A 16,513-nucleotide genomic window follows, 5' to 3' on the forward strand; every position below is an offset into this window, starting at 1 on the left:
ATACTACGTTGAACTACGTTTTACTGCGTCTGGCAACTTGCCCAGCGCGTGGACAGGTCTGCGGTGTAGTACGTTGAACTACGCTTAAGTACGGACAGCCTCGGATAACTACGTTCAGCTGCGGATCAATACGCTTGACTACGTTTGCAATAAGGTTTAGTCACGGGTTGGTAAGTTTCATATTAATAGGCCACGTGTAGCCCGCGTTTTCATTGCGATTATAACCTGCCAGCAATATACACATTTATAACTAGATCAAATTTAGTGAAGGCCCATGATGGTCAGGAAGGCTGGTGAAAGGGGTAAGAGAGGCAAGAAGACTGTTGTTGCTGCTAAGCCCCCAGAGAATGCGGAAACCCAGGCTTCTGAAGACAACCAGGGTGCTGCAGAGTTGACTTTGTTAGACCTCCCTCAAGCCCATCCCATGCAAGAGGAACAGGCAGCTGAGACGGAGGGCCATTCCAAGCAGAAAAGGTCAAAGAGGGCTCCCCTGAAGCTTGACCAGTCCATTGAGGAAATAATCTTCCTTTGGGTTCGGGATCACCCTGATCTCTACGACAAGAACCACCCTAACTTCCTGAAGACTGACGTTAAGGATGCTCTCTGGGCTGCTAAGGCAAATGAGATGAAGTTAAAGGAGACAGATGGTACAGAGGTCCAGGGTCCGAGGCTGAAAGCTTGGTTAACAAACATGCGGACCGCTTATGGGAAGGCCTCACGACTGCCATCCGGTTCTGGTGCGAGGCCCAAGACCAATAGGGAGAAGTGGATTATGACCCAACTTGGATACATAGACGAGCACATGTACAGGGTGCCTAAGAGGGCAGGAGTCAATGTAAGTTTACAGGGTTGCAAACATTTCAAATTGGGATACGAATTTAAATTATCATAGGATAATAGGTAATCTACAATGAGACAAAAGGCTGTATTTACATGTATTGAAACGAAGAAACATATTTTCTATAATAATAACTTTGCATTAGTTAATAAAAATTGTACTGATGAAATTTGTCAACATTCAGTTTAATGACATATTTCTTCTGTTTCTTCTACTTGCAGCTGATGGAGGTCATTAGGGAGAAGCACCCAGGACGGTTTCCTGGTGAGCCTGCTTCTGTGCCGGACCCAGAGCCTGAGGACCGCTGCTCAAAAGGCGATACTCCTCCAACTGCTCCCTCAAGCCCAACATCTGACAACAAGAGGAAGAGAGACAAGGAGCCCAACATCAGCACAGTCGCTGTCTTGCAGAAGCTGAGCAACAGGATAGAGGATAGCAGTGCCCAGCAGGCCCGCTATTTCCAGAGCATCAAGGTAAATTTGTCTTTGCACTTTGAAATGAACAAAGTAAGCAATTTCGGGATGAGGGTGGGGCCTTAAATTCTACATCCTTTTTTGTGGTGGGGGCGGTTGTAACTTCACTTCATCTGATCGGGGTGGCGGTGGGGAGCTGCGGCAGAGAGAGAGAGAGAGAGAGAGAGAGAGAGAGAGAAATGTTAACATCAAGCACTTGAAATAATCATGCATAAATGTTTTAGTATTTTTCTGCTTTCAGGATAAAGATCCTTTGACTGCTCAGAGGCAGGCTTTTGGTGAGTGGATAGCCCGATCCGCCCACGACATGGACGACGAGGACTGGTCCGACTTCCAGCTAGAGGTGCATCAGAGTCTGTCCAAATACCGCAGGCAGACCATGGATCGCCGTGCCCAGCAGCAACGCCGCCCACAGGCCTCAGCTGCACTAATGACACCATCCCCAGTAAGCCAGGCGCAGCCAGTGTCCAGTGTGCAGCAGGACTTCCAGACTGCCATGAGTGTCGCTGAGATGCAGCAGAGGCAGTGTCCAAGTGGGTGGACACCTGAGTGGACTCACAAATTCCAACAATCGCAACAGCAGCAGCCCCCGAGGCCAGCGTCTGCGCGAGCTTGGAGATAATACAGGACTTTTCAACCCCTGTGCAGACACGTGTTCTAGGATTAATGCAAAAGATTGTTCGTTTTGTTTGTTTTGTCTGTCTGTTTATGATTTTGCTGTATTATGAATTCAAGAAGAAAAATTAATAAAGAGATGAAAAATAAAAATAATCCTAGTACTAGCAAATTAAGAATATATCCTCCCTCCCCTTAAATGAAAATAGATAGATAAAAATGCCTATAAAGCGTCCCCAACCCACCTCCTCCCAAACAGCAATCCCCCTCCCCAAAGAACAATAAAACAGATAAATAGATGCTCATGACGAGTGGCGGTTTCATGTGAAACTGCCATTATAAACAAAGAAAAAATCTACTGTTGTTAATTATAAAATAATCGATGTCATCGCGTTGTTTATCGTGTAATAAATCACGCTATGCACAACGTTTAGGTGTCTGTGCATTAAGATTAAAATCATGCGCATCCATACTCCTTGCTCAGCGTGGTTTATTAGTTGATATACAACAAGAAGACAATGTTTTTTTTCCAAGTTTTAAGCATTGTTTATTTCAGAATAAACAACGGTAGATTTGTTCTTCGTCTATAGTGGCTGTTTCACGTGTCATGTTAGATATCTCATTGAACAACGCTTGAAGCTTTGACGTCATTATTTACCTAACGGTAATTGGTTGCTGGTCGACATCGGTTACATTCGTACGCGTGTGAATATAGTCTTACTTATTTTAGATCATTACGTAGGCAAAACCATGTTATAATTAAAATTACCGATGGCTTCTTGTTGTTTATATTCTGTTTTATCTCGCTGTTCACATCGCTTGGATGCTTGAACATTTAGTCACTCGGGCTACGCTCTCATGGTTAAAAATTCCTACACATCCGAACTCTTTGCCGAACGTGATAAAACAGACGATAAACAACACGAAGGCATAGATTATTATATAATTTTACAACGGTAGATTTGTTATTTGATTAAAGTGGCGGATTTACGTGCTACTGTAACAGTATTACTATAGTGTACCATAATGCGTATAAATTTCACTTCTCCGTTACACGAGAATACAATACTGAATACAGAATTATAGTGCAGCACTATAAAAATGCCCAGTTGAATGAAAAACCTGAAATAAAATGAGGCAAAACTAATACTAGTGAATAAATACGGGACATGTATATAAGAGGAAAACCAACATACTTGTTACATGTATTTATTTAAGTTTCACAGTTAATCCTCAAACGGGCTGTTCGACTAATCTGGATGTACCTCAATACAACCGCACCATCCTGTCCTGCCATGGCACCGAGCCAGCAGGGGAGTTCATGTAGTGCTTCAGGTATATCCTCTGCTGCTTGGCTTCCCTGCTGTCTACATTGCCGTCCCTGATATTCTCCATGTCCTCAAGGTTTACATCGTTTCTCCAGGCCCCAGGAACAAGGTTGTGGTCCTCGTCTTCCTGGTCAATAAGATTGTTGTCCTGAGCCGGGTTTCTGGTCCTGATGAAGTTGTGGAGGCAGACACATGCACGCACAACTAGGGAGACTGTATTTATTTCCAGGTTAAGTGTCTGGAGGAGACATCTGAAGCGGTTGGCCAACATCCCAAATGCGTTCTCAACCACTCTCCTGGCCCTGGAGAGCCGGTAGTTGAAGATTCTCTCCTCGTGACTGAGGCCCCGTCTGGCGAAGGGCTTCGTAAGCCAGGTTTTCATGCCAAAGGTATCATCACCGATGAGGAAGTATGGCATCGGTCTGTCATCACCGGAAAGTGGAGCTGGGTCGGGGATACCAATGACTCCTGCTTGAACTGCCTCCTTCAGGTCACTGTGGTTCCAGATCTGTGCATCGGAGCTCGAACCCACATCGCCAACCTGCACCCACCGGAAGTTGTAGTTTGCATCTACCAAGGTCATTAGAACAATCGAATGGAATCCCTTGTAGTTGAAGTAGGTGGCGCCAGCCTTGTTGGGTTTCTTAATAGCAATATGCTTGCCATCGAGGGCACCCAAAGCGTGCGGGAATTGCCAGCTAGTTGCAAACTGCTCAGCCACTTCAAGCCACTCTTCAGGTTCGGTTGGTGTCCTGATGACCTGGGCTTTATACACATCTATGATGGCTTGGCACACCTCGACAATTATTCCAGAGATGGCGTTGTGAGCAACACGGAACCCATACATCAGGGAGTGATAGCTGTCACCAGTTGCTAGGAACCTCAATGTCAGTGCAAGCTTCATTCCTGGGGACACAGCACATCGCCAGCGGGTTGTTTTTTTTATAATGTGGTCTTCAAGATGATATAGCAGTTCTTGGAGGGTCTCACGGTCGATGCGGAGGAAATTCCTAAAGGCTATTGGGTCTTGCAGTCGCAGCTCTTGTACAAGAATATCAAAATGACCATATAGTGATCTCCTGCTCAGCCAATCTCTGACCCACCACCTCCTCTGCCTTCTTATACCTCTCCGTCTGTCTTATTTCTGAAGGACCTCCAACTGAACCACATCTCCAGCATATTCTATCATTTCCCTGTCCATCACCGCACAGACCTGCAGCACACTCATAGCTTGAGCTTCCATCATGTGGAATGTTTTGAGCCTTTTGTGTGACTTCCTTGAAGGCAAAAAAATAAATGGTGAAGGATGTAGGGATCGCCCGAAATTTACACAATATTGCCAGGGTTTAATATTCGTGGTAAGACGAACTAGTCCGTACTGAAACGAAGCAGTCCGTGGTAGTCCGTTCTTAAACGTACAGGAACTTACCCTAAACTTCCTTCCAACTTGTTAATTCGTAGTTATCCGTATTAAAGCGTAGTTTTCCGTACTAATATGTAGCTAAACTTACTAAAACTTGAACCAAACTCAGACAGGGGTTGAACTCATCCTTGCATGAAAACTTAGTAAGCCGTAGTTATCCGTACCGAAACGTCGTTCAACGTATTAAAACGCGGGGAAAGACAGCAAATTTTAAAATCATCATGTCAAACTACGGCAAGGTACGTTTCAGTACGTATAACTACGGTTTAGTACGTTTAACTACGGATGAATAAGTTTCAACCAAGTTGGACTGAAGTCACGCTCAAATGGCTACGTTTCGCTCAAACTTTTGTGCATGTTCAAAAGTTGGAGAAACTCGCACATTTGGGATAAGTGTTGAATACGTTTTGACCAAGTGTTGGTACGGATTGATACGGATTACTACTTTGAGGTACGACTCAGGTACGGATCGATACGGATTACTACGTTTCTATCCGTAGCTAGACGTAGCTATTCGCACCGTATGTGTGAGTGGGGAATTAGATAAAACATTGCTAAACATAACAAAAGAAAATCTTTGTAAAACGTGCTCAGTGGATATTAATACATGTAGATAATTGGCACATATTTCGATCTACCACCTTGAAATAAACACGGAAAGACACATAAAATATTAATATAAAGAGGATAGTTTTCACTCAGTAACATTTCGATTGTTAGAATATGCTTATTCAGAAGTATATGAAATTCAAACGCATTTCTACTTACCTGGTATCTCATATGTTTGTTTTAATTTCATAAAGCAATTCGGCTTAGGCAGCAATGTATTTTGCAAAATCTGGAGGTCGACTGGGCATGTTTCTCCATCCAAACATATCTTTATTCCAAGGTTAAACTTGTACATGCCATCTACTTTAATGTCGTCTATGCGGTATCTTAAAAAACAAATAAGAAGGAAATTTAAAGAAATTATAGACTGGCTCTGGTAAAATAACATTTTCGTTTTCATAATTTATGAAGTACTTATTTTACATATACAGCAGTTTAAATATATTTACATGTAGTTCGCTTACCTTAGGGAAACCACACCTCGTAGAGAAAATGTCTGCTCTGTTGCAAGGTCGACATCGAATATGTCTTTTGTAAATGTAAACCTTTCAATGGTTATTGTATATTTGTAGTTGCATGGGTCAAAATCGAATTTCACATGGAAGCGTTGGTTGATAACGGCGGTATCTAAACAGCATTCTAAGGTCATGCATTCTTCCGACAGTCGGCATGCCGCTTGCGGCAGCAACGATGGAAACGTATCTGAAACCGAACAGCCTGAAACAGCATACATAAATGTTCATTAGAGTAATTGTTAAACAATGCTTGAGGTTGCTTTAGGTCAATCAAAATGTTTTGATTAGTTTTTATCAGTGGCGAATGCGAATGATGAAAATATATATTTTGTTATCTGATTCCAATTTAGTCAGCAATAAAATTAAACACAGTTATACCATATGATAAATGTCAATATATTTAACGTTTGTCAAAACAGGTCGTTACCTGACTTTGTTATTGTGTTAACTGAATTTGACATATTTGTACCTGTGTCCTTTAAATCTTCGTTATTGATTTTATCTATATTACACGACGGTCGAAGAAGCAGGGTGTCTATTCCAAGTTCTTCCATTAAATACTGCGTTCCGTGTTCAGTGAAAGAACCAAACTCCAAATCTCTGAACTGCATCCAGCCAGTAAGATTGAATTCTGAAGAAGTATTATTGTTTTATTAACATTCTCCGTTTTCACATTCCGTTTAACCATCAACAGGAATACATGAATTAAACTCCTATCGCAATAATGTTTTTACTGATTTTTTTTTGGTCATAGAAACTATATATACTCGTCTCCTTTTTACCTTGTATCCAAAAAAAAAACAAACAACAGTGAAAATCTTTTAATAATAAAGGATGAATATACCAGAAACAATTGATGACTGAACCCAGTTGCAGGGTTCCTTCTGTATTCTTTGATAATCAAAGACAACTTCATCAAACAAACACGTTTCGTCCGGACAAACTGACAATTGCAAATTGATGATAAACTCATTTTCTCTTTGAGCATCATAAATTGAATATCTGAAAACCATAAATAATACTTTTAACAGGTAACAGTAATATGGTTACCCCTTGGAAGCAATTATCAAATTAATTAAAAAACTTATCTATGCCTTTCACTCGATTTCTTACCACATTTACACAGTTGACATATTACATGTACTATAAACATATGAAAGAAACTTCATTTTACTGTATTTTTGTTCATGTGTAAAAGCTTTACAAAAGATTTTCTCTTACGAAGTACATTGCCGGCCAAACAAATGACAATATCACTAAAGCAAGAGCTGCCCCCAAAGCCTGCCCAAGAATATTACAGTTGTATGCGCTAAAAATCTCACATCATTTGGTGACCTTGACCTTATCCTAAGAGGTCTGCGTAATAAGCACCTTAACACATTTTCAATATGATTAAAATTTGTGTCAAATTATTTTCAAATCCCTTGATAAATGGCTGAGTTAATAGACAAGAAAAGATTCACCTTTGACTTCTAAGTGTGACCTTGACCTTGGAGCTAGGGGACTGTGTCTTGTACAGACACCTCATCTTATTATAGGAAACGCTTATGACAAGTAATTTCAAAATCCCTTTAAAAATGGCAGAGTAATGGACCGAACTTGAAACAGACTATTTTAACCTTTAACCTCTAAGTGTGACCTTGACCTTGACATTAGAGCAAAGGGTCTGGATCTTGTACATGACATGTCTCATTATGAGGAACATTTATGCCAAGTAATATCAAAATCCCTTGATGAATGGCAAAGTTATGGACCGGACGCAAAACAGACCCTGTTAAACTTTGACTTCTAGGTGTGACCTTGACCTAGGGGTCTGGGTCTCGCCCTGTCACATCATCTCATTATGATAAACATGTATGCCAAGTTATTTTAAAATCCCTTCATGGATGGTGGAATTATTGACCGAACACGAAACAGACCCTGTTAACCTTTGAACTCTTAAGAGTGACATTGACCTTGGAGCTTGGAGTCTTGCGCATGACACGTTGTCTTGTTATGGTGAAACTTTATGCCAAGTTATTTCAAAATCCCATTATGGATGGAAGAGTTACAGCACGGACAAAAATCTACCGGACGTACGCACGGACGGACAGTGCGATTTTAATATGCCCACCTTAGGGGACAAAATAAAACCTACAAACAACCCTAGATTACTCTGAATGAATTGTAAGGTACAAATAAGAAAAAGATACTCAAGAAACTGTAATCGATCGAAAGATTGAAACAATAATATTTCTGAAATGATATGGACTCCAGACGTTTCGATGAACTCACATTTAAAAGGATTTTAGTAGATCTGCTTGTCATTTTTCTCAATGATCACTTGTAGAAAACATTCTGCTAAAAAGTATATACAGTGTAACTTCCGAAAACCGAACGACATCCGGACCAATCTAAAAGTTCGGTATTTAGAAGTTTCCGGAATTCAGAAGTTCGGAAGTTTGCAGGCAAAGTGGACATTATGCACTAGAGTTATGTTTTCTTACACGTTGGATGAAGAAGATTATTAGCCTTTTTAACTGTACAAATTTGTATAAAGTGATTTAATGATTTAATAATTATTGAATTAATATGTTACAAACATTAAGGATAATCAATTACGTATAATGAATTTCCTTTTTTGTATATGTATATAAAACAATAACAGCATTTACTAAAACATTTTCCCCTTATATTTTACCATCTTTGAAGTCCCGTGTTCATCAATATGTAATGGATGTTGATAAAGCGTAGTTTAATCGATGTAACTAATCAATTAAAACATCTATCTTTCTTTCATTCAAACATTACAAAAGTATTCCACACGGAATACATTTAATAAATCATTTTTTTCATATATTGAAAACAAATTAATCTCTGATTAATTCTTTACTTTTGCATCAAATGATCATTGTGATTATAATGTGTATCAAAACAAACGCGTGCCGCTAATAGATAAACAAAAGAACATGTTAACAACTTGCAACGGGCGTTTTTGGGTTAAAACATGTTAAAGACAGACCGGCAAATATTTTGCTGTTCGGTTTTCGGAAGTCAATTTTAGAGTTAAAATATAAACGGTCCTTCAAAAATCGTCCGGTTTTCAGAATTCGGAAGTTCCGGTTTTCGGAAGTTAAAAATATATAGAAATAAGAAGGAAAAAAACGGGACTTTGAGTTTCATATGGTTTTCAAAGGTTTCCTGTTTTCAGAAGGTCCGGTTTTCAGAAGTTACACTGTATAACATGATAAATAATTTATTTGTTTGGCAGCAAAAAACGAAAGTGTGAAAACTTACTCTAATGTAACAATTCCAAGCATACTTATTCTGTCTTCAGTTCCCCGTGTAAAGTCATTTATAGATACTGCTTTTTTAAAGTTATCTATGGCAATAATTATTTCAAATTCACACGGACGAATGTCAACATTGATGGTAAATGAACGCCCAAGAGGCTTGGCCATTATGCAGCACGTGATGTTTGAACATGAATTATAGAATCCACATACAAGGTCATCGTTTTCATCAAACCAGCGTGGTAAATTTTTCGAGCACACTGAAAAAAAAATATTACAAATACAAATAACAACGTAGACATATTGTTTATAACAAAAATCTATAAAAAAAAATATATGATAGGGGTTACTATATAGAAGTTGTTTTAATTTAGCATCGGATGAGCCATACAATAATCTAAGTACCTGCAGTATTTGCCAAAGTGTTTATTTCAGCGGTCTTGCATTCCGGTAATAAATATTGTGATATTTCCAAATGTTCGAACAGCATATCTGATAAAAGCCCCTCTATGTTATCACCCGGTCCTAATCCGAAACCATGTTTCCATTTTTCGAGCGAGAAACCTGCAAAATAAAATGTCCAATACTGTAAAATTAAGTCAGGTTATTTCGGTAGATAAAGCACATAACAAAATTGTATAGATAGTTCATGGTGAGGTTCTGTTTTATATAACGATTTGATAAAACACAATACGTTGAAAGCATTTGTTCAACATCTCTGGTTAATGTAGAGATGTTGTCAATTACAGATAAATTTTGAAGCTCGACTGCTACGTTTGCCTCAGTGTTTAAAGTGGTAATCCTACTATTGCCTATTAAGTTTGACTTCAAAGATGGCATAAAACTCATGTGAAACCAACTAGGACTGATATAGTGAATTCCTGTGATTATATTGTACAATTACGTCCTACATATATCGTTTAAAACAGTTTTATCGTAGTATTAAAAGTTCAAGCGTATGGCTGTTCAATGTTCTGAATTCAAACGGTTACATAAAGATAAAAAAGCAGTATGCCTAGTTATAAAATGAATAATTCTTAGGTATAATATGTTGGCCTCGACAAGCAGTTCGCTGTCAAACAAAGTATAATATATACAATGTAATTAAGATATTTCAATGACGAAAGGCGGATTACCTGATTATAGCCTATATATATATATTTGTTTAAATTGTGACTACAACATCTGATTAGCATAATGGAAAGTATTAATAGTATTAATGAACCCTTTGTTTTGATACGTTTCTTCTACCTGTCTAATATTGAAAGAAAGTAGTGTTCTTCTAGCCATTTAATTGTGTATATTATATTCCCTATTTCGACAGCTGAAATATCAGACAACATAAAATGAAAAGTTAAAGATACGACAAAAATATAACACTGTTCTCACCTTCTATACTTAACCCTTTATTCCAGTTGCACAATGGTGTCGATATTTCTGTGCTGTTCAATATTGACGCTTCTAACACACACAGAGTTTTATCCCAGCATATTTTAACATGCATATCAATGACGAAAACGTTTCTCACTGATATATAATCTATCTTCATCCTGAAGAAAAGACACTAAAGAATATTGTATTTGGTTTTTTGATATAAACCCTAAACCTTTAGTCTGCTGGCGGTGAATATTTCTGCCTTTGTGACAAGCACAGACCAAGATCAGCCTGCACATCCGTGCAGGCTGATCATGGTCTGCACTGTTTAATGTTCAGTCAGTAAATTTGAATGATGGGAAAGTACAGTATATAAATTTAGCACTGTAAGGGTTAAAATACAACATGGACATCACTATGCTCGGATACACATTGAAACATCCTTGCTGGATGAGCTAAGATTTAAAACGAATGCTAGTAACGTTGTCCAATTACCTTTCATCTTTATGCTTAACTGGCAAAACTATTCAGCCTGGCATGGTGTCCTTTAAAATCTTAGATGACAGAGATAAATGATAATGAAACCATGTTGAGGGAGAACAGAGTTTACATCGTTTACTGAACGGGCTGAATTAACACTGGAATTTACACACTAGTTGAACAGGTCGTCGCCTCGTCGCCTTAATTCAACAATGCTCTAAGCCTAGTTTTGGCAAAAATGTTTATTTAGTGCCATTAGGTATGGTGAACTCGCTGCCTTGTAGAACTAACAAAAACATGGTTAATTTTAATTCAATAAATAGACCTGGTATAATACATGGCATTGTATAATATATTAACAAGTAACTGTGTGATGTTTATACAATTACATTACCTAATTTGTGCAATTCCAGAAAGGCTGACAGTGTGCTGTTTTCCAAATGTATTCTTACTCAAGTCTAAACTGTGAGACCATTTTTCAATATTTATGCGGAGCTTCCTGGCACATGCATCAATATAAAATCCTGTTGCAATAGTCCTCCGAATGAAAGATGCATCTATGCAACATTTCAAAGAACTACAGTTCCGCTCAAAAGAACAGGCTATTTTACTATCAGTTGCAACTAGTTGTTGAATGAATGGACATTCTGAAATTAAAGTAAACCACAGAGATAGGTAAATCTATATTCTAACATGGTTCGATTTGATTTCAAGGTAAACAAAAAAAGAAATCAAGCACTGTATATTCTGCGATAAACAACGGTTGACGCGCGGACCGGTAAGAGAGCATTATGACGTCAAATATGACGTCAAATTGCCGCATGACGTCCAAAACATTACTCCTCGGGTAAATGAAGTCCAGCATAATATTTATTAAAATATCTCAATAAGCATGTCAGAATGAAAACAATCAATGCCTTCTTGTGATTTATCTTCTAATTTACCAAGGTTCATCGGTCAGATGCTTCAGTATTTATCCACTCGGGCTAACGCCCTCGTGGTTAAATTCCTACGCATCTGAACTCTGAACCGTGGTAAACTACACGATTAACCGCTCGAAGGCCTTGATTATTTTTTATTTATATTTCATATTGATGGATAATAACTTTCGTCATTTAACTGTTAAACAACGTTATATGTTAAAATTGAAAATGATGATATGATAAAATACCTTTCACATGCGTTAAGCTTGACGTTCCACTTAGCTTTATATCGCAGGCTTCCTCTGCTATAAAGTTCTGCATCCCAGTTTCGTGCAAAAAGACAGGTATTAAGTCTGGCTGTAGAACATTTGATGAAGCTGCACCAATATCCTTAAAAAACTCATTTAGCGATACAACTGGAAAGAGAAGAAATGAACTCCCTTAGGTTTTATAATCTAATAGTTAAATAATTTTATTAAACAGACAAATTTCATTTATAACATTTTATTTGTGAGCAACTGATGGAACCTTGCAAAGGTGCTTAAGAATGCATCTCATGTTGACAACTGTATGCATATGTTTATTCAGTTTCGACCGCTTAAAATTAAATAAAACACCAGAATTAAGCTACTATAATGACTTACACGTCAAATTGCTGTTCTGAACACAAACTGGTTTTGGGATCTGGAGATTATCAAATAATAATGTTTCTGCCGGACAGCTTGACGACTCTAAACACAAACTGTAACCCAGCCTGACAGAAAATGTTTCTGCTCCTGTAAGGTCAACGATCCTATACCTAAAAACAATAAAGTAAAGCATACCTATGTTAGCTGTTGCATTTTATATACGATTAAGTTTTAATCTGAAATATTGTTTCGAAATGCATGAATTATCAGTCGTAAAGAGTCCATTGCTATTTTAAAGAAATGTTGGAGTTTGTGTTATAATTATGTTGTCGTAATTTGAACTTCCATATTTTAAATTATTGTGAAAATGGGAGGTGCATTGTTTTGTTTTCGTTAGGAGTTTAGAACTACTAACATCTCAACTTCATCGAGATATATTCGTTATTCAAGATAGAAACGTAACATTTTTAAAAAATCAGATGTCATTTGTGCAGATGTTACTCATCATAAACGTACAGATTGTTTTACATTAAACGCTTACTTTAATGTCAGGATGCCAAATAAATCCATAGTCTGTTCGGTATTAAATGAAACGTCGAAGAGTGATTGATGAACTGTCATTTCTTCAATCCTTGCAGAAAATTTCATCTTGCAGACATCTAGACTCAAACTAACCGACAGTGTTTTTCGTAGTTGTTTAAACTCAATACAGCAAACCAAGTCTCTGCATTCACTATCAAGACTGCATGAAATTCCAGCAGGCATGGTTATCACGTTTTTGACAGACGTACATTCTACAAGTTAAAATGTTGCATCTGGATATAGACAAACAATAAATATTTAGAAATGTGCATATGCGGAGGGCTTCACTAAAGGTAATGAGATCATTGTATGATTGTGTTATATCGTATTTTTAACAAAATATACCTTTACCGAATAGGAAATTAGATTTTGAGGAATCGAAAATTAACACTCAAATAGATCTTCTCGACAAATGCCAATGGAAAATGAAATAAAATATATACGAATAGTCTTTCAATACGGCAGTTTTCATGTGCACGACTATTTAATTCATAACTAAGAATAATTCATAACAGTTTGAAATAGAGATATTAAGGTTCATCAAAAGTGTTTGGAGGCCACTCCTCAAGCGAATTTTCATTTTGGATACTTTTACTATTCCTCAAGCAATGTATCACTATGTGATTATTCACCATCTGTTTATAGTCACTGTCCATTACCGTAATTTTATGCAATCTCTAAAGTTAAATCATACGTTACATTACGAATTCTGCTTGTTAAGTTTGACAGGCTAATCTTACGGCAGTGCAATATCATTTTTAAACACAGTTTACTATTTCCATTATAACGACAAAAGTTAATATTATGGAGGCTTGTAATTTCTTTCTAAAAGATTCCGATCAACAGAATATTAAACATTTACCAGATTCCCACTGAGGTGCCTTTAAAGTACAACTGTCTCGAAGCATGTATTTTGATATTCTCAAGTCAGCTAATAACTTGTTCCCCATGTCTTCAGAAAGAACAGAAGCTGCACTGCTCGAACCTTCTTTTTCAAGCCATTGAGAAAGTGAAAAATCTGAAGGAATAAAGAAGAGATCACTGATTAGCTCAGATGATATCTAGTCATAATGGTTTGTTCGATAAGAACTGATCCTTATTTAACATAGATTATATCAGTCAAATACTACCTCATGTACACATTATGATTTTCTTTCTATACAGGTGCGATATTCCTGTTTGTGTTACGTTAGGCTTCTTACCTGGAATGTTGAATCCGAGTTCACGGTTACATAGGGGCTTCGGAACATTTTGTCGATGGAAAAGGGGTATGTCCAAGATGCAGTTTTCGTCATCCGAGAGACAAAGTTTTACACTGACATCGATAATGAATGACCTTTCTTCGAACATATCAAACAATCGGTATCTGTAAAATTACAAGCAATTGAAATAGATGAAAGTCATTTATAGAATGTGTTTTGCTAATGAGACAGGTATCAGTTCTTAGATTAAAATATATCAAATGACTTAACAAAATAGAAAAGAGAAAAAAAAAACGCAGGTAGCCCAAACCTTATTTGCAGCAGTCCTTGGAATTCAAATGATTTCCAAACGTCTAATTCAGAAGTATCTAATAACACAGTTGATGCATATGATTCAATTTTGAATTTAAGAGCATATCTGCAAACATCTATCTCGAAGGACATTTCAAATGATCGCTTTAGTATAGGCGACTGTACGCAGCATGATATTCCTAGACACGTGTCAGCTACGGCACATGCCATATCCGGATGTACATTGATGTCCAGCTTGGCATTACAATCCCCTTAAAGATAAATTAAAGACATAATGGTAACAATTGTACTGCTAGATAGAGTTATAATGTTATTTTCAATGTATATTCGTTCTTTTTTCTCTGTTTTGTATAATAAGTCAAGTAAACTGTTCAAATATAACATACATCTGTTGTATAATGCATTGGAATATTTCACTTTAAATAATAACATTTGATTTTTTTAATAATGATGTCAAAATACATAACGATCTTTAAGACAACAAACGTTCAAACAGAAATTCAATCAATCTCTACTTCTAATAATTTAAACAATTTAGCTTCTTGAGTGCTATGAAGTATGTCTTTAAATGAAAACTTGTATTGTTCATTATTTTATAACATATCCTGTACTTCTCGTTTACTAGTCTTAAGAAAAGTTTTTATTGTCTTTTTATGCTGTCAAACGTACCATGCACATTTTGGAATTTGCCGTCGAGCACATCACACTGTTCAGTTTGTAAGTATTTGCTGATACCATACACATTGAATAGACTGTCTAGAAGTGTTTCACCTATATTGTTAACTGAATCAATTCCATTGTCTTTTAACCACGTGTAAAATGAAAATCCTGCAATCATGTAACATACCGTCGTAAACTAAAAGAAGCAAAGACATTTTAACTCGTAGTATGTACATAGTAATGAGGCACTCCGCTTAAAAAATACTAACGTAAGAAACCACAATTTCATAAAGATATATGTGTATGTTTAATATTATAAAAAATGTACATAATTATGCAGATAAAGAGTTATTTAAGCTGGAAAAGAATTATTCAATTTAGTTCTTGCTTACAAAGGGACAGCATTCCTAAAACGTTTATTGCAGGTTTAGGCATTTTTAATCCCAAGTAAATGACACTTAAAATACAACCATGCATTGCAACTAGAAGGTCTTTGTGGCCCCAGATTGCTATATATTTAAAGTAAATTTACCACTCTTCTTAATGACCATGTATTTGACAAATCAAAATAACCATAACAATGATGGGAGAGGATCACCCAAGGAATATTTCTGTAAAATTTAAAACTTGAGTATGCATTTTTGACAGGAATATTTTAAGTGTTTTACTTTAAACATATAGGGGAAATTGATTATGCCCCTGATGGCGATATTTTACGACAAAGCAGAATAACTTGGAGAAATTCACCACGTCCTTTAGTGGCCGTCTGTGTAGACAAATCGGAATAATTCAAAAGTCATGAGAGAGCGAGAGAGAGAGAGAGAGAGAGAGATTACCCAAGAAACAAATTATTTGAAAAATCAGGCAAATGCTTTAGGAGGAGATGTTTGATGGTATTCCTATATTTATCTATCTCTATTTGCTTTTTTTGACGACTCGCAATTATTTGAACAATACTGGTATATAGTCAGGTCATCAAAAGATCATTTGTGTAAATAAAATTGAAATATCGTTTGCAGTTTTCTGACAATATGATATACATATAGGGAAAAGAAGCAGTACCCTCAGGCGGCCATGTTTTTCACGACTCGGAATACAAGTGATAAAAAAGTCTTGATATACGGTCACCAAAGAAATATTTATGTGAAACTATTATTAAATCTGGACAGAAGTCTCTAGATTTCTAATATTTCCTCTATATACAATGTAAAAATAGGTAAAAGTAACTGCTTCCGCTGGCGGCCATGCTATGAATAATCTGAACTACTTTAAGTGTAT

General features: G+C 37.0%; 1 protein-coding gene across 1 annotated transcript in view; it reads right to left on the reverse strand.

Annotated features, from left to right (window-relative positions):
• LOC123523216 (uncharacterized) overlaps positions 1 to 16,513 on the reverse strand; it is a 197,073-nt gene that overhangs the window by 109,249 nt on the left and 71,311 nt on the right. Inside the window, 15 exon segments of the mRNA XM_053541968.1 lie at positions 5,446 to 5,612; positions 5,751 to 6,003; positions 6,271 to 6,432; positions 6,646 to 6,803; positions 9,078 to 9,333; positions 9,479 to 9,637; positions 10,463 to 10,623; positions 11,322 to 11,574; positions 12,099 to 12,266; positions 12,495 to 12,649; positions 13,021 to 13,273; positions 13,924 to 14,079; positions 14,264 to 14,427; positions 14,574 to 14,826; positions 15,245 to 15,403. Coding sequence (XP_053397943.1) covers positions 5,446 to 5,612; positions 5,751 to 6,003; positions 6,271 to 6,432; positions 6,646 to 6,803; positions 9,078 to 9,333; positions 9,479 to 9,637; positions 10,463 to 10,623; positions 11,322 to 11,574; positions 12,099 to 12,266; positions 12,495 to 12,649; positions 13,021 to 13,273; positions 13,924 to 14,079; positions 14,264 to 14,427; positions 14,574 to 14,826; positions 15,245 to 15,403 — 2,877 coding nt within the window.

The sequence above is a fragment of the Mercenaria mercenaria genome, chromosome 1, assembly GCF_021730395.1.
Source record: "Mercenaria mercenaria strain notata chromosome 1, MADL_Memer_1, whole genome shotgun sequence".
Classification (NCBI taxonomy): domain Eukaryota; kingdom Metazoa; phylum Mollusca; class Bivalvia; order Venerida; family Veneridae; genus Mercenaria; species Mercenaria mercenaria.